Source organism: Geospiza fortis, unplaced genomic scaffold, assembly GCF_000277835.1.
Source record: "Geospiza fortis unplaced genomic scaffold, GeoFor_1.0 scaffold88, whole genome shotgun sequence".
NCBI lineage: Eukaryota > Metazoa > Chordata > Aves > Passeriformes > Thraupidae > Geospiza > Geospiza fortis.
Window position 1 is genome coordinate 214,907 of NW_005054434.1, and position 22,868 is coordinate 237,774.

A 22,868-nucleotide genomic window follows, 5' to 3' on the forward strand; every position below is an offset into this window, starting at 1 on the left:
GTCACAGCTGAACTGTTATTATGGAGGGTGAGAAGTTCAATAAGCAGGCCATGTCCTGGTGGTAAAGAAATCACAGTAACACCCGGTCTCGCCTAAGAAATAATGCTCTGGTAAAGTATTATATGAGTCAGAAGTATCACTCATGACAAGGATACATCCAGGAGTGCCAAGATACCCTGGCAGGAATCCAGACTGAAATTCAGGTGAAAGCTCTGGAAATCTGGAGAGAAAAAAAAAAATGGTTTGGGGAGTCACTGGACATCTCTCAGAAAAATGGACTCACAAAATCCCCCCTTACTTGAGAGGGCTCAGGCCCCAAAGCCTTTGTGAAAGTTTACACCCACTTGAGAAGATGTATCATTTATGATGATAAAAATATGAGGCAACAGGATGGATTCTACTAGTCTCAGAAAATCCAATATGAGCTCCCTGCAGGCATGTAATATAGAATGAAATATGGTACACTATCTCCAGCTATTAGAGAAAATGGAAGGAAAAGGACATCCAAAGCTCTAATCCCAAACAGAATTTACTGCATGACCTTGAGCAAAGTCACTTGACCTGAAGAGCTTTGGGGAACAGCACTGCAGATTAATTGAAACCCTTGTACTAAGCATCTCTCTCTCCCTCTCTTTCACAGACACGCTGCCAGCTCTGTTAATATAATTAAAAGTACAGGCACTGCTGAAAACATGATGCTGCCTCAAAGATTAGCATTCCTGGTTCATATACAACTTACATGAAGAATAACAGAAACAGGCTCTAATCTCACTGAAAATCATGATCACAGTTGGTCTGCCCCTTCCACTGAGTAAGGGACAGAATCATAACTCACCAATCCCTTCTCTGCACGAAGTCACGATGCTTTAATAATTTTAATATTGTAATAGCCCTGTTTAGTAAGTATGAACCAAGTACTGTAAAGATTTGAAAATAATTCTTAAAATCAATAATTTATTAAAAGTAAAGACTCTCTGTTCAATATTGCTTTCTCACAGATAAGACAGTGCCTGGTGGGTCAGTTTACAAAGACAGAAGAACTATCCTTGTCCACTTTTGCAGAAAAGAGAGAAATATCAAATTCAGTCCAAGTGAAAAAGGCATCACATCACTCTTTTCATGATCTTCTTTGTTGCCTGTAATGGTTGGACAGAGCATTTTCTATGTTGCATATTGATTGTTACCAGTGAAGAAACCAGGAAAAAAAATCTGGATTCATCATTATATCTGTAATTTCAATGTCATTGTCCAGAGAGAACGGCCACTGCAATGCCTCACTGCTGCCCAGGTTATTTGTTACCAAAGTCCAAATTACAAACCTGTGGAGTGCTTTGGGCTGCCCCCAGCAGAGTGGATGCCACATGTGAGAGGGACCAGCTCAGGGCTCACCTGGCTCTCACAGGCATGGGTTCCCACCTGCACCTCATCCTGTCCCCCAAACACAGAGCAAGGGGCAGCCCTATGCATGCACAGCAGGGAAGAGTAAACAGGAACAGCAGCATGGAGCAAGCACATGAAATTAAAGGCAAGACCCTCCTCCACCACACCAATTCCTACAGACCAGGCTTTCCACATCTTCTACTTTGGTGCTGCTGAGGCTGAGGCAGTGGCACAGGCTGAAATGAGACACAGTTTCAGAATCAAAGCTGAGCTCAAGCTGGGTTTGGAGGCCAAATTAAGAATCTGCATCCATGCTTGCTCTCCTCCCTCATTATTTCAGTTGTTGAAATTCAAACTAGATTAGCTCTGCTTATAACATTTCTGCCATATTGATTCACACCCCAGCAAATCCTTTTGCTCTGGAAATCTAACATGGCATCAGAAGAGTTAGTTCAGTCAGACTGAAGCCAGTTTCTCTTCCCAGAATTCGAGAAATAGATACAAGAGCTGAGGCTTTTCTCTGAAAGGGCTTATTTTACAGAAACATTATTTCTCAGCACTTACTTCTCCAAGATATATTATTCAAGATCCTCTGGAGCTGAACAGCATTTATTTCAGGATTCTGTGATATGGAAGAGAATTTTAGGGGTTTTTTTTCCTAAGTATTAAATCACTTTTCTCCCTCTTTTGTTTTCCCAGCATGCCCCATCTTCATTCTCTGCTTTTCTGGCCCCACTCCAGCCACTGTGAAAATCGATAGACAAGACTCCCTTTGAATATGACAAGATCCTGAGCCTGCAGGAGCTGCAGTGTGCTCTGGGCTAAGTTCTCAGGGCTCCACACAGATCAGTGCAGTAGTGCAGATTTCCACTGAGTGAGGATGCAGGCCTTTCAGCCCTGGTGCCATCTGTCCCATCAAGTACACTGTCAAGAGATCTGCTTCAAACATTCCCTTTTTATCATTTACAAACAAACAAAAAAACCAACCTGAAACTTTGGAATACTTCTCCCCAAACTTTTCAAAGCAGAGACTCCCCCTCCCTCTTGTCATACTAAAGTTCATAAATCTTTTAGAAGCTGTGACAATCGTTTGTTTGGAGGGTTTCTTTAAATGTCACTCTTCAAAAATAAAAGCCTGCTTTCAGATCATTGAGGGATGCCAGGGTAAAGCCTTCAGAAATGGCAGTAGGTGCTCTGTGTGTACTTGGACATCCTGACAGCAAAGGACCAGCACCTCACAGTATGTGGCAATTTCTAGCACATCAAAGCCACACCATTCTCAAAACCAAAATCTTAAACAAGGGACAAAAAGTGAAAGCATTCATTGTTTTTAGTAACAGCTTTGTTCAAGATATTCCTATTAAAAGCGCAAATCTGTTTTTGTGAAATTGTGTTTGCCAAATACAGGGTATGATGCTAAACAAATGCAGTGACCTTTTCTGAAAGGTGAAACACTTGCATCCCTCACCACAGTCAGTGGGATCCCTGATGGTCAGCTCCATCCCAAATCAGGCCAGAGAAATACTAAAAAGAATCCTTCACAGCAAGGATCATATTTCACTTGGAAAACTAGGGGGAAAAGATGATGGGATACCCAATATCTATTTCACATCTCAAAGCAGGTTAGTTGCCATCCAACTGTGATGAAGTATGTGTGAGACAAGTTCAATATTTCAGGGGTGTTCTCTAATAGACAGCTTTCCCCAAAGCATAGGATGGATCCACACAGCCCATCACTTTGTCCCCAGTACAGGCAACAGGAATTAATGTTTAAGGAAAGCATGTGAGCCTGGTCAGCTTCGGTAGTCCATTCTGCTGTTTCCCTGTTGGAAAAGTGATCTCTGAGGGTACATCCCTGCTCAGTCCTTTAGCATTTGTTTATGGACTTTCTGCCCATCAGTTTCCTAATGCCTTTTGAGCCTCTTGATACTGTCACACTCACATTAAGTTCCAGGCACTGACACCCTGTTGTGCAGAGAAGTGTGCCTGTCTCAATGCCATCACATTGCTAAGCTTCACATGCAAATTTGCTGTGTGGAGTCATCACTGTACACAGAGTCCAACCTCCTCTCCATAGCCCCTCTCTGGTCCCCACACATCCACATGCTTTTACTTTCACAGAGCTACATAATAGCTCTGGAGAAGTTTACTCATGCAAGCACTTACCTGTTCAAAATGCTTTGTGAAGAAATCCTCCCAGATCTTGCCTTCATACCTATCAACAATTTCCTTTAGGGTATCAAAAAAAAAACAACATTAACTTGCAGAAGAAAAATATTGTCAACCAAATTATTAAAGATGCTTTCCCAGTATGACATTCCATTCCATTCCATTCCATTCCATTCCATTCCCTGCCCCTTCCACCCTCTGCCCACCTCTGCAATCAGTGTTACATCACTAATACAGCCCACTGCTAAAATACCTCCCTACATCACAAAACTGCTATTTCTTGGAGAGAAATACTCAGATAACATTTAGTGGGGAGAAACATTCCTCTCACCCCCTCCCAAGCTGTGCAAAGCTTGGGGCTCACTCTGTGAGAGATGAGTCTCTGTTCTGTTTTATACAGCCCAACAGAGGAGATGAAGGCAGGAAAGGCCCTGGTTATGCCAGGGGAACAGACTATGCCATAAATTTCCTAGCACAAGCTGTAGATGTGCATGCACTGCCATTGAGACCAGTTCTTTTGAAAATAACCTTTAGGCCATTGCATGGGAATAGTAGAGCTAAGGTCCCATCATGTCTCCAAAATGTTTAAGGCCTGAAAGGGATGGGGAGCAGTGCAAGAATGGACCATGAATCTCCAAAAAGCCATGAGCGGGAAAGACTTTAGAGCAAGCAAAATGGTGTCAGTAAAAGATGTTTGCAAAAAGGGCAACTAAGCTGTCTCAAGTTTTGCCTGTCTCCCACATTTGACTGCATCTGTCCCCTTGGTCCAAAGGATTCTGTCTATAAACCCAAGCTGTGCTTTCAAGTGCTGCAACACAAGCATTCTCACTCAGCCTCTCCTCTAGGGCAGAGCAACAGTAAAAACCCAACATTCAGAGCTGCAGATTGAGCCACAGACCCCCCACTCCCCTCACACCCACTCACCTTCGAGAGGGTGAAGCTCGTGTTCCCGCCCATTTCCCTGGAGATGTAAAAAAGCAGACACATTAAGGACAGATCTCAGAGTTGTGTGTTTGTCTCACCACAGGTGTCATTCCTCTTCCCTGGATGGGGCTCCAACCTGCTCTTGCCATGTGTTTTACTCTCTGGTGTTACAGCTGCACTAAGCCAAGGCCTCATATCCACACAGGACCCCAAAAGCTGCCGGCATTTGAAGTATCCAAAGCACCCATTTCTGTACAAGCAACCATGCTAGTATTGCCAGCAGGCAGTTCCTGGCAAACTAATGGAGCTAAAAAGCTAAAGAGCTCTTATCCTTCCCACAGTCTCAAACATGTGCATGCTGCAAGGATTGTGTGGGCCTATCTCAGCCTTTTTTGAAAGGATAAGGCCAAAACCAGTGCTTCAACCACTGAGAGTCCTACGGCAGGAGAAATCCAGAGCCAGCTTCTCTGAAAGAGACTATGCTGCTTTTTTCAGAGTTAAGTTTTGCTGCCCCCATTAAAGTAGAAAGACCAGACTTTCCCAGGGAATGAGGGGCAGCAGCATCTCACCGAAGGACGTGCTTCCTGGAGAAGACCCGCAGGATGAACTCAGACTCTTGCTGAGGCTCCAGGGTGGAGGGGACAATGACATAGACACAAGGCTCCAGATGGAAGTCATGAGTCACTTCCCGCTCATCAAGGAAAACCTGGTGCTTGTTCACAGGCTGATGTCGGGTGAAGAAACTTGGGGGCAGCTTTCTGTTGCTCTCCTGGTACTGCTCAGGGAAGAAAGGTAAGAGATTCGTGTTCTGCTACAGCTGAACACGTGGACAAAAGGTGTGGAGGATTCATGGGCAGGACACAGACAGCCTGTCTTCACATCTCAGCCTGTTTTACAGCACAAGCAGGTAACAGAGCCCAAAGGACTCAGTCTCTTCCCAGGACATGGTGGTTCTCACTATGCAGCATCCTTGCCTATTGTATTTGCAGGGAATGCCCCGACCAAGGCAGGAATGATGCATCTGACTCCATGTTCTCAGAAGGCTAATTTATTACTTTATAATACTATATTATATTATATTAAAGAATACTATACTATACTAAAGAATACAGAAAAGATACTTACTCAATGTTAAAAAGACAATAATAAAAACTCATTACTCTTTCCAGAGTCTTGACACAGCTTGGCCCTAATTGGCCAGAGAGTTAAAACAATTCACATCAGAATCCAATGAAACAATCACCTGTGGGTAAACAATCTCTAAACACATTCCGCATGTGAGCACAACACAGGAGAAGCAAATGAGATAAGAACTATTTTCCTTTTTATCTGAGGCCTCTCAGCTTCCCAGGAGAAGATCCTGGGCGAAGGGATTTTTTCAGAGAATGTGAATGCCACATTTGCCCAATACTAATATGGCAAAAGACTGGGCTTCCTGCAACTTATTAAAAAAAAAAAAACTTACACTACTTGTACTACTTGTAAGGAACAGCAGCAAGAACTGGAGACAAGAAGCTGTTCCTGCCAACGTGGCTTCTGCAAAAGTCTTTGCCAGATGGGCTAAAATGACTGCAGAGAGGAACTGCTCTAGAGACTGCCCTTCACAAGCCAGAACATCTCTTCTCCCACAGGGACCACACACTTTGTCCCCAGCTTGTCCTTTGCACAAGGGATCTGGTAGCAGAGGATTTTTCAGAACACCTGTGATCTGAGAATACTGCATGAGCAACCTAAGCCCTCATCCTGACTTCATGCAAGTGTCCTTGATCTGTCTGGCACTCTTTGCTCTGCAGGCCCTTTTCTGCCACAGGATGATGGATAAAGTGTTGATCCAGGCAACATGAAACTAATTTTAATGCCACTGAGGGCCCAGTGCACAAGCCCAATAAATAATCCTGCTAGCTAAAGCTACTGTCACCTTCTGATCTTGGCTGTTCCTCAAAACATTTAGCCATTTTACTCTGCAGCCTCATGGGGAGATGCTATTCCTCTTCCTTTGCCAGTATTTTTCTTACTAATAGGGCAATCTTTCTTATGAAAGGTTCAGGGTTACTCCTCCTCATGCCCCTTATGTTAAATTCAAAGTTTTTATATTCCAGTCAATACTCTGTTGACAGCAGTTCCAATACCTCAGATGCTTTCAGCTTGCCATCTCTCTGTATTGATCTTGGCAACCACTACAAACCTGAAATTGAAGTCCTGGCTGCCACCATTCCCACTCAAGTGTGGCAGAGCACTGTCCTGGGGCCACACTCAGACCTCCTCTGCCAGAAAGTTTACCTTGAAGGTAACCCTGAGAGTGCCCAAGATACTTAAGTTAGGAAGGAGTGGCATCTTACCTCATGGTTACCATGCTGGGTCTACAGTAACTAGGAGCACAATTGTGCTGCCCATATCATATACCCAAACTAGTTCTTTGCCAGCCCACGTTCTCATTTAAGAGGTGTACTCTCATTTGAGTAGTAACAGAGTGGAAGATATGCCCTTTAAAGGCAATATGAGCTAAATCTTTCTGTGTTTTAAATAGCCCTCTGAGGTCAGGGCCAAAATCAGGACTTAATCAGGATTTAAGTTCCAGGGCCTTTACCCACGTCCCAAAGGCTCTTGGATAAAGAAAATTCTAGAAATGCAGCTGACCTGAAGAAGCTGAAAACACCTGTACCATCAGCCAGCCAGGAACCTGAGCTCCCCAGGAGATCTTTGACTCCCATGGGGCACATGCTCTTTTCCCACCTCATGCCAAGACTGGGAAGCAGCAGAAAGGCAGCTCTGACTCCCAAAACGCAGCCAAGAACTGGGGCACCATCCCACAACTGCAGCAGGGCTGAAGTGCTCATCAGGTAAAGGCTGATGCTACTTCTAATACCTTTGAAGACCCAGGAGAGAAGCTGAACAACTAATGCCCACTCTCAAGGCCAGTGAGCTCTCCTGATATGGCTGCTTTTCAGTAGAGTCAGAGGATGGTTCTGCCTTGCTGTGCCTCACTGAATTCCAATACTGGCACTCACTGTCAGCCAAGGAACAAAGGCAAACACACCACATTCAGCACTGTCTTAACAGCTGCGCCAGCCCAGGTCCCTCAGACAACAGGCATCAGTGGTGACAAGGGACTCACCTGTAGGCCCACCTGCAGGAAGAAAAGAAACAGCATCTGTCAGTCAGGACCTCTGTGCCTCACCAAACACAGCCAAGTCATTCCTAGGAAGCAGAGCAGCTACAAACATCTATATGGGGTCTTTGCCTTCAGAAACCTCAGCCCCTCCACTCAAAAACCCTTCCCCACAGTCACCTCTCCAAAACTGTGCAAGACCTGTGGCTCTGTTCACGGGAGAAGAGTGGCCCTCAAGGTACTCAGATAAGCAGAGAATTGAAGGTAGGAAACTCTCACTCCTAGTGATATCCATTCACCTCTGGGCACATGGGGAGTGCAGTATGCACACATGAGCAGCTGCCACATCATACTAGGAACACTTTTTAGGCACAATTTTACCATGGTTGGAAATAACCTGAGGGCAGAGCTCTTCCTACCCCAAAGTAAGGGGACTCCTGGCACCCTCTTCCAGCTATTGCACATATCCTCAGAGGCAGCAAAATAAATCCCAATGTGCTTTGAAGCAAAAGGCACTTCTCACTGCTCTGCAGGGTGACACACAGCCTGCTGGAGAGGCAGCAAGCAGGGCACAGAGCCCCAGGGAGCCTAGCCCTGATGTGTGAGGAGACTGGGCACAGGCAGGAGGAAAGAGCAGAGATCACCCTGCACACCACAAAAACTCTTGGCCTGCAGAGCACTACAATCTACAGGGGCTGGAAGTTCTCCTGTTTGGTGAGAGCAAGAAAAGCAAAGGAATTCTTTGCACCTTATAGACTAAGAATCCAATGAAAAGGTGAGGGGCTCGGTTGCGGTGTTTGGTGCTGTGTTTCTGCATGAGGGATATAACCACACTGCACGTGCTTGGGCTTTTCTTACTGTCTTCAACTGGCAGCACATTCAGCCAGTACTGAGGGTTCATCCAAAAGTTGCCTAAGTAAAACAAGAAAAACATTTTGATGTCATTTTTATTGCCAGCTTCCCACATGATGCCTGGCACTGGACTGAATAGGTCACAGGTTGTCTGGATCTCCACACCCCACAGGAATTTGATTTTAAGGTGCAGTTTACAAGTTTAGCAGTGCAACTACTGTCTAAGACAGGAGAAAGACCCATGAACAAGGAACTATACTTCTGCTTACATGCAACTAAGAGCTCATTTTGTTTATAAATGTATCACCATTCCTCTGTTAGCCCTGGTGTATAGGCTAGCTGACTTTAGACTCCACCTGCTCTGCTTACAGAAGAGCTGAGTCTCTGACTATTTTATTCACTTTACTTAAAACACACTTCCTGGAGGTGCTGAGGATGCAAATTTTAACAGACAAGTCTAATGCTCTAGAGCAGATCAGTGCTGGCAATTGATCCTGGGATCCTAAAGCTTATTTCATGCTATAATCAGCCCACTGCCCTATGTTTGCAAGCAGTGCATCTTCAGTGATAGCAGAAGCCAGTCAAAGTCCTTCAGCTGCTTATTTCTGATGTTTGTGTGAAGGCATAAACAGGAAGTGCATGTTTCTGTCATCAATTTTATGTTAAGAGGTTATAAGAAGCTGTTAACCGAGTCAGCAGAGCATCCAAAAGTCAGAGTTATCCAAAAGAGCACCTCTCACCATTATAGAATCCCAGACTTCCTCCTGCTGTACTTCCTTTAACCCATCTCCCACTCTTCAAGGAGTACATCCACTTTTTCCCATCTTCCTGGCTCATCAGGTCTGGAGTTAATTTACAGATCACCAGATCTACAAAATGAATCTTAAAATCTCGCAGAGACATCCTGGGAAAAGAGTGCCAAGAGACATCTTGTCAGCAGTTTAGTTTAGTCCATATGGCTCATAAAATGGAAAGAAAAGGGAGCGGGGAACTTTGAAGCCACACCATTCTGTGTTACATATGGTAATGCTCATATTTTATTAGGCAGTAAAGAAGAGAGCGTCTGCTTCCACAGCAGCCTCTAGGAGTAGCTAATGCACGACTAAAACTTCAGCAAATGATAGGAGAAACAGAGAATGAAATAATTTCGCCAGCAAAGGCAGTGCGATGAAATTACAGGGGCGGTAACATTGCCACCTCGTGGCAAAAGCTGTGGAGAAACCGGAGACAAACAGGAGCTTCCCGAAGCTATGGTTAAAGAACAACAACAACAAAAAAAGAGGGCAGGACAAAAAGCTCCTGGGGCTGCCCTTTATCTCCAGCAGCCCCAGGAGACGGAGCAATGCCCTGCTTCTCCCTCACTCCTGCACTGAAGAGCAGTGCATTTCATGTCAGCACAGCCGCTGCTTCTCACAGCATCAAGCAGAGAGGAGCACAGGCTAAAGCTCATCACCTATGCCTTGGCCTAAGTGGCAATGTGCAGCTCCAGGTGCAGCCCCGGGGCTGCTGGCAGAGAGGGGAGAAGCAAGACTGTGCCATTTACCAGAATTCTCCGTCATCCTTCTTTTTCCGCAGTAAAATCTTCTCCTTTGGGCTCAGCAGCTCCCACTTGTAAGAGCTAAGGGGAAAAACATGAGATGACTAACCAAATGTGGCCACAAATTCAAGGCAGAGGACATGACCTTCCTCTACAAAAAGAGGCCAAATCCCTGTTTTTACATATCTCCATGCTTATCCCCCACTTTGCCTTCAGCCACATGAGACTCTCCACAACCACCCTGGGTCCCATGAGATGTAGCTAAATGGATCCAGTTTTCTGCAGTAGAAGCCAGAAATGTTCCATTTCCATCAACCACTCCCTTCACTTGAAAACACAGCTTCCAAGTACTTAAAATATAAAAATCTAGACCCACTTTGTTGGTTAATTTTCTGTTAAAGGAGACATAATAGGAAGAGTGTTTGGCATAATGAATGAATGACTAGGACAGCACAAGAGGCAGCTGGGAGTCATTTCAAAGGCAGGCCTGCAGTATGTTGCTCATTATGCTCTTCAACAGAACAGCTGGTGTGTTGTCATTATGTGACAGACATGCATCAGAGAAGTTACTGCTCTGCAGACAAGGTGAAAGCCATTCACATTCCCAATGACCTCTCTACTCTTCCCTCCTTTCTATGCCCTGAGCCTCAGCAAAGAGCCTGTGCGGGGAATGAAATGAAGCTTGGAAGCAAGAAACATGCTCCACTTCATAGAGGAACAGGACACAAGTTTACAGTTGCTCATGGTCTAGAATGCAAACAATTGTCTTTCATGGGTCCCAATTAAAAGGAAAAAAAAATCAGGTAGGTGCAAATATGGAGCCCATTTACCTCATTACCTCCTCTGATCTCATGCCCCACTGTATCTACCCAAGCAGCCAGTTCAGAGAACTCCTTGCTATTTATCCAATTCTAACACCTTGCAGCCTGTGGAAGATTTTTCCAGGGCCCTCCCATGATAAACAACTGTGTCCTGAAACATGGGGGTTTTTTAGAGCTCCTGCACAGCTATCTGTCCCTTTGCATGCTCTCCACATCACAGCAAGGTGGTCAGTGTCTCATGCTCATATTACGCTTCCTCTGGCATTAGTGAAATGAGAAGTAGAACTGATCTGATTGAGGCTGCATGTGTGAAGTGAGGCCAGCTGCAGCAGCACTGTCTGTTGGGGACATATAAATCCATGGAGTCATTGCTTTGACACCAGAAGGTCTGTGCAAGTGTTATCTTACTGCTGCCCCCAACATTAATTCATGCCTGAAGATGGCAGCATCTTTCCTCCAAGAAACCTTTCCTTTGCTCAGTGTCACACCTTTCCTTTTGTAAACTCACCTGTCACTCCAGTCTCCTTTCCACTCAATTTTTCCCCATGGATTTCTCAGTCTCACTAGGTTTTCTGGTCCATATTGACAGGTCACCTGCAGAAAACAGTAACATTGTGCTTACCAAGGTCTCAGCAGTTCTCATCTGGTTTATATCATTGTACTATGTCAGATATTAATAACAATTTTGCTTGTTCTCATAGATGCCAGCAAGTATGATGATAAAAATCTTTGAACATGCAATTTTAAATGCCAGCAACAAAGAGATTAAGGTCCTTCATCTTACATTCTAAACTGAAACCAGAGACATGACAGATTCCTAATCCAAAGGCTTGACTGTAAATTCCTCTTCCTTTCCAACATCTGCTCATTTTGTACTCGTGTGAAAACCAAGTCCTACCCCAGTGCAGTGGCTCAGCACAATGCAGCCCCCATGGGTGACTATACAGATTAATGCCTCCTGAAGTGGTGGGAGGAGAGGCCAATTAGGGGCTTTGCTGACAGCATGCTGCAGAACAGCTGACTTCACAGTTTCCACATGCTTGGTCAGTCCCTTAAGGTTGCCTGGCTCTTCATCTCATCAGAGGAGCCAGACTGACAGACACGTTGTTGAAAAACTCCACACATAAACTCCTCCTGCTCCTCCTGTGGGAGACACAGATGTGCCTTATCCAGCTCATCTCTTCTGCCCTTCCTAGCATCTCCTGCTACAGGCACTGAACATGCTTTAACCAAAATGTCCAAAGCCTCACACAGTCTTTGCCATCCTTGTCAACTTCCTCTTGAGGCTGGACAAGACAGTCATCCACCAATTCAGGAGGAAGAAGCTCCAACTCTTTGGGATGTATTATTTCAAGTCCCTTACCTCTAGACAAATATCCTAAGGGGACTCCAACAGCACTTCTGCAGATTAGTGGGGTCACCCTGCACTGTCTGCACACGAGCACAGGTCAGTTCCCTTACTCCACACCCTTGACTCACATTTCTATCTGCAGTTTTTCATATTTTGGCTTTTACATCCTTACTTCTCTACAGCCTCTCCACTGGCTTCAGAGGAAGGCTTTTTACTCCAAGTAAAAAGCACATCCCCAAGTTTCAGCACATTGTCCCAGCAACCCCAAAGGCCAGTCCTTTCATTCTTAATAGCTGAGATGCATTTCTAGGTGATGGTGTCAGCAGAGCCCTATTAATCATTCCCACCCTTAGAGATATACACTGATCCATAACAACTGTCCTTTACATCAAGGCCTCCAAATTAAAATGGACACACTTAAAATGTCAATCTCAACAAAGCCCACAGTCTCTTGTAGCCTTAGACTAAGAAAAGAGTATTGGGGAGGAGATATTATAGTTGCTCTGATCAATGCCTGAATGCAATAAAAATTGCTGATATCCAAATTAACCTGGGCCCAGGACATTTGGGCTGGTCTTACCTTTCTAATACCAGTTACTGTGTAGGCATGGCCAGCAACAAGCCCATTCTTCAGGACCTTTGTTGCCTGTATACAAGAAACAGAAGGAAAAGAAACATTTTATTTTATCCCTACTCATACAGCATACTTACACCAATACCAGAGACCTGTATTTGTGTAAGCAATGACTTTCAAAGGAGAACTGAAAATAAATATATGAATGGAACCTCCTAAGAGCCAGATTTTTTCAGTGTGCTTGGAATTGGAAAGTTGATTGTTAATGACCCTTCCTAAATTGTGGGTCTTCAGTCACTTTAAGGAAGTCCAGGAGGTTAGGTTTTGATTTTCAGAAAAGTAGTCTCCCAACAGCTGAGGTGGTAGCATAAAGCTTGGAAGCCAAGACTTTAATTCATGTTCTGAACAACCCATGTCTCTACCTTAGCTATAACTTTATTCCATATGTGTGTCACTGCACCACCTGTAAAAATGGAAAATTTATTTAACAAAAATGGGAAAATGCAGTAGATCCCTATTTAATAGCATTTCTTTGATAGATAAACCAGTTCCTAAACATAACAACAGGGAGCTGAGAGCATCAGGGAATCAATCCATGAGCAAAGTTTAACACGAAGAATGTGACTTCTACAGAAAGCCACATAGGGCAGCTTTGATACATTTTGAGTCACAATGACCAGCTGAGCAGAGAGAAAGGGCTCTGGAAAGGCTTTTGAGCTGTAAAGCCATTTGATGTCACTCCAAGCCTCACCCCTAAGTGTGTCTGACAGCCCATGAGAGATCTGCTGTAGGTGGCTCTTGTCAGTATATCCCACAGATCAGGAGGAGCTTCTGCAAGCTTGATCCTTGTATTGACACCCCCTGTGAAATCCACCAAGGCTTCTGAAACTTGCCCAATCTGCAGATCTTCATAGGAGCCATAGAGTCTAGCAAAAAAAGACATCAATATATTCTTTGGGTTATCATCACAGATGGCAGGTTGAGAACAGGTTGCCAATGAAAATATTAAAAAAAAAAAGTGTGCAAAAAGCAAAAGGAAGGCTGTAACTCATGTTTCATTTTAAGGGTTTTTTTTGGCATTTGGGAAGAGGAGAATCTACAAAATTGCCTCCAAGATTGCCCATAGTCTGAAAGGGACTCTTCACTAGCTGCCATCCCTGACTGCACTGTAATGAGAACATACCCATCATGATTCTTTGATAACTCTGCCTCAGAGAGTGTTGCCTGAATTTATCACCAGGCTCTGAGCTGTATCTAAGATATAGTGCCTTGAGAGACACTGTCCTGAGAGCTCAGTCTCTAATCTGATTTTCTTTATCACTCCAGTGCAACTTGGCCCAGTCTTTTCATTCTAACACTAACACCAAATGAAAATAACTGAACATTCTCACCTTTGGGTGATCTTTCTCTCAATGTTAACTAGAGCATTTTTCCCTGCTCTGCAAAGATTATTTCAGCCAAATATTAACAAACTCCATCAGTTAGGCCTTGCTGCTTTCTTCTTTGTGCTGATACTACCACTGTAGGCAAAACACCCTGGAGGCAAGCCACTGCTCTCACCATGCCATATGACTTGTGATATACCTCAGCTTCGAGGACCTGAGAGCAAAAATATCTGCCAAAATAAAGTGCAGTGCTTCAGCAGACCTCCAAAATGAAAATCCTTGGAGGTTTCTCACACTGATAATACATTAAAGGAGGCTTTGGAAATCATTCACATTTGAAAATTTCTATCTGTGGCATTCCACTCCTCTGTGATATTTACAAGGAAGGCATCAGCCAATACACTGCAAACAATGATAACGCTCACAGGACAATCCCCCACAACAGGGCTGTTTTCTCACCTAAACCCTTGGATTTAAACTCAAGGGCCTGGTTTGATAACAACTACTGCAATGGCAGCTTTTATGTGTAATAAGAGATAGATGAGAGCTATCTACTACACCCCAAATGTAGCAAGGCCTAGGAGATGCATTTATAAACAAGAACAAACTGCGTAGGCACCGACCAACATATTTTAGAGACACTATTTGCATAACTTGAAATGAGTCACTTACTTAGCATATGCCTTCTCCAGAAGGGCTCCCCAAAACACGTTCTTATAGACTGAGGAAACAAAGAGCAGCTCCCCAGCCTCGTTCACCGGCAGGAGATCATCAACCACCACGTCAATCCATTCCCCGAAGTGCCAGAACTGTCAGGGGAAAGGAATGAGCTGATGTTTCCCTTGGAAAGGACCTCCCCTTGAAACAACAGGAAAGGCAAGATAGCCCAGCTGTGGGTACAGAGCAAGCTGCTGTGGGTCAGTGGGGCATGCTGACTCACCCACAGAGCCAGTTCCTCAGCCCCACCCAGCCAGAGGAGTAAACAAAGCATCTATCAGGTGTAAAACCAGTCAGCAGGGAAATGAGCCACAGGTGGACTTCTGGGGAAGGAATTCCTAACTGCTAGGTAGCAGAGCTGTACCAGGAGGTGGCCAAAGGGGTAGAAGATTGGAGCTGATGTGCTCAGGTCCTGCTGACTGTTGCCACTCTTGAGAAAGGGTTTTGTTTGCATTAAAATATGGGTAGGACACAGCTGGAGAGAGCAGCCAAGCAGAGGTGTTTCCTCAGTGGCTTGCAGTTGATTCACTGCCTGTGCTACTTTGTGGGAGGGGTGATGGGCTCCTCTCCAGCCCGGGATACCCTGTGGCCCTCTTGCCCCTGCCCAAAGGGAACCACATACAAATTATCCAAGGGTGTGACACAGAACACAGCAGAGGATATCTGAGGAGCTCCTGCAATCTGGGGGAGCAGCTGTACCCGGAAGTGGAAAATGCCCGCGTATTTCCTCTCAAAGCTCTGGTTCTGTGGCACAACTGCAGCCAAGATGTCCTGGTGGAATGTCAGGGCTTCCAGGGCCGCCAGGAACCAGCAGTTCTCTGCGCCAAGACAAACGGACACATGCACTTGGCTGAAAAGTGAGAGCTCTCAGCCAAGCTCAGCAACACCACCAAGATCCCAGCAGAAGAGCTGTTGTGCTGATGTCTTTACAGTTATAACAAATCATACACACAAAATTAGATGATCCAGACATGTTCTTTATTTAACCAAACCGTGATTGGTTTATAATTGCTCTCTCATGATCTTTTCATTTGGGTACTGTTTGGTTAAATAAGAAATTTAGCAAGCAATAACTGTCAATGGAAACATTCTGTGTTTTACTGACATTGCATGGGGTTTTTTTCTGTTCTCTATAAAGGCACACTATTAAAAAAAAACTTTTCCATTTTTCTTTGAAAACATTAGCTTTTCAGAAAAGCAAATAATTTCCAGTGGATCTCACATGCAAGACTGTACTTGGCAAACTTTGGTTTTAAGGACATAAAGCACTTAAAAACAAATTTAGTCCCACCTCTACCTGTTTTTCAGATGGCAATATAGTCTTTTATTTTAGACAACACAGGCATCAAATTATTTTTCTAACAGCAAGGCTGAGAAGAGAACACACTCCCACTGAGCATTAAGTACAAATGTAAAGCCCTTCTGTGGTTTCTGTTCAATTGTCAAGCAGCAACACCACAGACCAGTAAGAGCACAGGAACACTTCCTATTAGCAGGGGCAGAAACAACACACAGTGGTGATTTCAGCTTGTGGAGACTCCTCTCATGCCTCAAATCCCACCTCAAAGCTTGCCAGCTTATTTACTGAGCCTATGCCAGTAAATGATTGCTTCATCCACACCATGCCAAGTGGAGACAGGAGATGGATACCTTCTATTTCCATGCCAAGTTTTATACATTCAAACTTCCATGCAAAATGTTATCTTGTGTAAGAATACTTGGATATTTATACAAAGGAGTTTCCTTACCCACCAATCCTTGGCAGAGATCAGGCTGCTTTCTGTGGGCAGCATAAAATACGGGACTTTTGTGCAAAGCCTGGGAAGCACAAAATGAAAAGGAAAGAAAAAAAAAAAAAGAAGGAGAGAGTTAAGCCAGTAACATGAGCTGATTTAGCTTGAAAGTTAAAGCTTTTAAAATACTGAGAATCCTTTGTCCCAGCAGACATTGTTCTGGCTCAGGTATAAATCTATTGTTGTGTGCTCTGGCTAACCTGACCCCAGCCTGGGCACACATTTGTGCTCGGTCTATGTTGAATTTGGTCTCCAGCCAAAGTCACTGGTGCTCAGATGCATCACCATGGCTTTCCATGGTCACCATGCTGAGAAGACAACCCTTCAAATCTGCCAATCCTGCTCCTCCACACAAGTGCCAGCCAAAAGAGGTTATGAGGGCAGAGCATCAAACTTTCACCCAAGCTGGCTGACATCTCCACAGCTTGACTGACAATTGAGCTACAGACTGATGGCTGCTGCAGAAATCCTGTTGCTGTGACAAGAATAGGTCTGTGAATAATTGTACAGAGAGAGATAATGGTGTGGTGATTTTTTTTCCCTTCACAAGTGCCTCTGGGGTTAAATTAATAACCTAAATGTCAAAATTATATTTTACTCGAATGATCCAGAAATTGCTCAAGCTAAGTTTCACACTGTTGGCTTCCCCTGCAGGCAGCAGGAAAGAAACAGCTTCCCTCAGAAGGCAGTCACAGTAATTAGACACCAAGCCCTGCCCTTGGTGAGTTTGGGTGTTCAGTTTGCAGGCCATCATTCATAGATGCAGCAAGCTACAAGCCTGCAGGCTGAATGGCACAATCTCAGCATCTCCTCTGCAGCACAGGGACTGAAGGATGCACAGCATCCATTCTCAGAGAGTCTTTGCTCAGAAAGTTTGGCATCAGAGCAAACAGCAGTCTTCTTCACAAGGCAGTTTTAGACTCACAGAATCACAGAATATGCTGAGTTGGAAGGGACCCATCAGGATCATCAAGTCCAACTCCTGGACCTACACAGGACACCCCAACAATCATAGCAGAGCAGCAGAATAGTCCACTGAGAGACAGAAGAGGTTCCAAGTCCATTCCAATATCTGAGGGATGGGGAGACACTTGAAGGGCTTTGTAGAGGCCAGGACTCATGCTGACCTTTTTTTTTTTTTTCCAGAAACTTGATTCTTCTGGGAAATTGTTTAAATCTCACAAAATATGACAGCTAGAAAATAACTTAGCTGGGAGATGCTATGTGATATTACCTGGCAGAATTCCCTACAGACAAAGGAATTCTGAAATTCTCACATAATTCTGTACATTGCTTTCAGGAGGATCTGATTGTCAATACTTTGCTCAGTGGCTCAGTAAGAGCAGAACTGGCATTGCTAATAACAGGCCTTATCTAACTGTGCCAGTCCCCTGCCCTGGCCTCCTACACTTGTTATCTACCCCTTTGTTATGAGAAGGTGCTCTGTGACCAGCCCTTGCACCTGGGTGTCTCTTGAGATGTTCAGTTTCAGCCTGGAATGCCAGCAAAAGCCTTGGAAATGTGAGCACAAGTAGAAAACAAAGGCCTCAAAACTAAAACCAACTCACAGACTGATGCTCAGTCACTGGTTGTGATAGCAGCTCAGCCTTGAGAGCTGAGGAAAGATTACTCCAAGTACAATAGACTAAACAGTTAAGCAGGGAAAAAAACACCAGCCCAACAAGAGGATAAGGCACTTGCCCTGTCTGGGAAAGCAGCAGCTTCCAGCATCATAACAGTCCATGGGAGAGAGGGGTCATGGCTAAGAACTGTCTAGAGACTCAGAAATCTTCTAGAAGGTCATGATCTTGAACTGTGGGGAGAAGGATCTCATCTGTCACCACAGAATCACAGTGAGATCCCTGTAGCTATGAACTCCAAGGAAACCAACTCTCCCTGCTCTCTTTGCCTCCTCTCCCTGCCTGCTCCAAGTGTTCCTGGATATAAACTGAACAAAGCTGGTCATGATTTTGGGCAACAAATGCTTCAAAGGCAACTATGAGACTCCATGTACCCCAGCTTCCAAAATGACACCTGATGCAATAAATGTAATCCCCAGAGACATTAAAGTACACCTAAATTAAAGTCTAAGAGTAGCCTGTTCAATGCTAAAACTATTTGCTGGCTATCATCTGTAATCATCCTCTTACACACAGTGCTCACTGAAAGTCACTTACGTGTGGCCTCTTCCAGTGTAAATTTCGGGGCAGTTTCTTTAGCAGTGCTCCTGTTCCAATGGAGCTGATGTGAGCAGGGAAGGTGTCATCTGTGAACAAGCATTTGTTCTTCAAGCACGACTCCAGCAAAGCCTGGTAGTTCTGCTGGATGGGAGGGGTGTGTTTTTGAAAGATACTCCTGCCTAAAGGCACAGGTGACTTCTTTTTTTTCAAGCACAGCAGAAAAGGCATGCTGATGTCTCCAATAACACCAGGATAATTTTTTTCCACTGAGGATTCTGGAGGGATCTGCTGGAAACTCTTGGTTTTCTCGGATGAGGCGTGTCTTTTCAGAAGAATTCCTGACAGTTAAAGTAAGTATAAAAAGTAAATTTAATCCTGACTTTTAAAATTTTCTTCTTAGTCAGCAGGGGTGGGTAGCAACAGTGGCATTCCCAGGAGAAGTGGGGGCTCACCCAATTCTAACTGAGCACTTATCACTGCATTTTCAAGGCTTTAACATCACTGTAGATCTGAGTGAAATCAAAACAACTGACCCCACTGACTTTTACCAGAGCTTTGAAGCCACACACATGGCTATTCTATGTCACTCTCTGGACTATTTTAGGCTCTCTAGGATATTTTCATAACGTGTTGCAACATGAATGACAGTCTTAATTCAATCACTTTCTGGCATGAAGTTATTTTCCCTCCCCTACCCCCCCAAAAAAAGCAAGATGAAACAAAGGCTAACAGAAAATTGGAATACATTAGGTTTTAGAAAGCCACGACTCACACTCCTATGATAGTTATTTTGCCCTTTTTGCCTCATTTTGGAGAATGATATGATCTTCCCCAAGAGTTCACATTCCATCTTGCTGAACACCACAGATTCACACATGAAATTGCATGCTGAGGTATTTTTTTCCTTGCAACATTCAAGACAGATGTTTCTCATCCCCCCACTAAAAACACCAGAGAGTGATGTCCTAGGTCTTTTTTAAATATTAGCAGCTATATTAAAGATTTGCACCACCCCTTGCTGGGAGAAATCATGACTAAAATCTCAGAAGGCAAATCAGTGCTAACAAGGTGATCACAATCAGTTAGTACAGTGAGAAACACTAACCAGGATGCAAAGTTGAAGAAATGGTTCACATGCCATAATGATACAGTATTTGGAAGGCTCCCCCACACAGGAAGCTCTTAGGGACTCAAAATCCCTGCCCCAGGCACCCGAGGATGCTGGTCTCAGTTAGGCACCAGTTGATTGTTACTCCCATCAAAGCTGAAGGTCAGCAGCAGTCCCTGTGAGAAAACAAACAACCACACATTGTACTGCTCAACCACACAGAGCCCTCATTTGTTATAAACCCATTCTACAAGTGATCCACAAAGCTTGACCCTCAAGGGCAACCAAGAGAAAAATCTTCAGAAGATAACGCTGGAAATGAAAATTCAATTTTCTGTTGTATTGTACACATTTCAGAGCTGAAAAAGAATTTAAGTGCCTAACAACTTGCTTACTTTTTGTCCGGATGAAAAATGCTGACTCTCCCACCAAACCCTCCCTTTTTACAGCCATTGGCCTTCATGGCTGCAATAACACGAGCAACAGACAGAGACAGATTTAAGAGAAAAACAAAGGAAGAAAACAGCCTGGAGACCAGCTGCACTTTACATAGGGAGACAAAACATATATGAAGAAAAATTTCTCATTCTGCTGCTCCCAAGGAAAAGAAGTAGAGAACAATTGGCACACTTTGAGCTACAGATGAAGAACAAATATTTGAGATTTGGTTTTTGGGTGTGCAGAGTACTCACAGTGCCTGATAAAACTATTTTAACTTTTAACTTTTTAACTTTTCACCAGTTCTCACGTCACTCTAGCATTTATTTGAAAAAGAATTGAGTTTTATATACAAGTCTTGAAATCCAAAGATAGTATGAAAAAAACAATGCTTTCAAAAATTAATGTTTAAATCAATAAGTATTTTCAAGAAATTCAACCAGCACCCCTGACTGTAAACAGAGTGTGTTGAGTCAATGATGCTAATTTGTATGTTTTGAAAACCTCCCAGCTGAACCTGACTGTGTGTTGTTTTAAACTCTTTTCAAAATTACCTGGAAATCTTCAAACAAAAGATGCAATGAAGCATTTCATGTGTCATGAACAGTCACTTCTCAGACAGCAAGTGTTCCACCTTGTGTTTAACCTTCTGTGTGGCCACAGCCCTGTTTATGAGCAGGCACCAGATACAGATGTATATTCCTGTACTCCACTCAGCAATGGTACTGAGCCAGACTGAATCAGTCCTCCTGCACAGGTGGAGCAGAGTGTGTGCAAGTCTCTTCCAGCAATTAAAATTTCTAAGGGAAAGTAGCCAAGTGTAGCAGACAGAGGTTAAAAGCTTTAGAGGGAAGCCATGAGCCAGTAGGTTAAATGGATTTGATTCTCTATTCTTTGCATATTCCCCTAGTTAGCATATTTACCATCTGATCTAAATCCTTTCACTGCATTAGCATCCTGCGATCTCCCCTGAGCTTTCTCAAGATCTTAAATGCCTCATCCCTAAGTCTTGAAATGAGAAGCTGAAGAATCCATGGAAAATCCTTCACTTTTTGTAAAAGTAACTCGACCATGAATTAATTCTCTGAGAGCCTCTTATTCTATGAGAGGATTTACCTCAGGCAACACTTGGACAGTGGGCAATTTGAGGACTAAACCTAGGGATGACAGAGGTCAGCTCTTCTGATTTAACAAAGACAATCCAAATCTGGGCTGAGGAGCTGCTCCTGATTGTGTAGAACAGAGTAGTAAATGTTTGCATGCAAAATAATAAATTTTAGGGTGAGCAGAACAAACGAGGCAGGGCCATTTTTTACAGCCATTCATGTAATACAGCAGAACGTTAGCTACAGAAATTAGTAGTCATTAGTCAAAATGATAGTGTGAGTCTATTAGGCTTTGTTAATCTTTATTAGCCTCTAAACAAACAGTATAAAAACATCACTTGCAGGTACAACCTCTAGTCTTTGATTAAACAGAGTGCTGTATTTCAGAAAAAAAAACCTCAAGGCTGATTCCTGCTCTTCCTGTGGGCTTTTAAAGCAAACAGAAATATCCTGAAAAGAAGCACTGAACTATGTTTTCTCACTAAATGAATGAATATAGAGACAGGTGGATGACCTTTCCCTGCATTTCCTGTGCTTAGATTATCAGCCCAGAAGTTGATGAGCACCTTCTGGTGCTGAGATTTTCAAGGTCAAACAGTGAACCTGCTGCCACTGATCTTAACAAAAAGTCTGTATCAAAAATGCCTGGATGTCTTTTAGAACTTTAAGTAATACCTCTCTGACCAAAGATTCACTTTTAAAGACTCTGGATGAGATTTAAAAATACTTATCCTTTGCTGTGGAAATTGTCCTAGCTACATCAAAATCAGTGGAAATATGAAAATGCCATTTACCCAAGATCTGTGCTTTAGCACTTAAGGTTACAACATCCTATTCATAAGCATCCCAATCACTAGATATTCAGATTACCCAGAACTCCCTCTAATGACAGATGAAATTTCTGATCGCTGCAGAATACTTAGTGATCGAGTATGAGCCAAACCAACTCTAAACAGCAAAAGTGAGAGAACAAGGGTGCACAAAAACTGGGTTAGCTAAAACACCAGCCTGTGTTGCCAACCACTTGGCAGGCAGAAGAGTTGGAGCTGTGACATGCAGGGCAGCTGATGTGGCTCATCTAGCTGCTTTACATCACACCCACCCTTCCCACGTTTGCTGATACAAACTTTTTGCCTTTCCCTCAACACCTCCAGAGAACAGCACAGCAGCAGCTGCTGCATTGTGTAACTAATACCCCCATCTGATCCCAGAGGACAGCTTCATCTTAACATGGTTACCCTCTCTTCAAACCCCTGGAAAATCCTAATTCTGTGCTAGCCAGAGATAACTGCTAAATGCCAGCACCAAATCCCTCTACACAGCACTTGGCATTTGATGTCCTACCTTCTCCAGGTGTGTTCTCACAGCAAAGGATCACTGGCAGTGATGCCTGCTGCTCATAAATAGTATATTTGTTATCTCTC

At 43.8% G+C, this 22,868-nt stretch overlaps 1 protein-coding gene across 1 annotated transcript in view; it reads right to left on the minus strand.

Annotated features, from left to right (window-relative positions):
• CAPN14 (calpain 14) overlaps nt 1-22,868 on the minus strand; it is a 25,669-nt gene extending 2,801 nt beyond the window's left edge. Inside the window, 18 exon segments of the mRNA XM_031061949.1 lie at nt 156-220; nt 1,945-2,002; nt 3,547-3,609; nt 4,474-4,510; nt 5,043-5,237; nt 7,862-7,881; nt 8,331-8,494; nt 9,175-9,338; nt 9,978-10,052; nt 11,301-11,386; nt 12,724-12,789; nt 13,469-13,643; nt 14,775-14,911; nt 15,519-15,637; nt 16,568-16,637; nt 18,790-19,130; nt 19,898-20,076; nt 22,789-22,868. Of these exon segments, the coding sequence (XP_030917809.1) occupies nt 156-220; nt 1,945-2,002; nt 3,547-3,609; nt 4,474-4,510; nt 5,043-5,237; nt 7,862-7,881; nt 8,331-8,494; nt 9,175-9,338; nt 9,978-10,052; nt 11,301-11,386; nt 12,724-12,789; nt 13,469-13,643; nt 14,775-14,911; nt 15,519-15,637; nt 16,568-16,637; nt 18,790-19,020 (1,725 nt within the window). The 5' untranslated portion in view covers nt 19,021-19,130; nt 19,898-20,076; nt 22,789-22,868.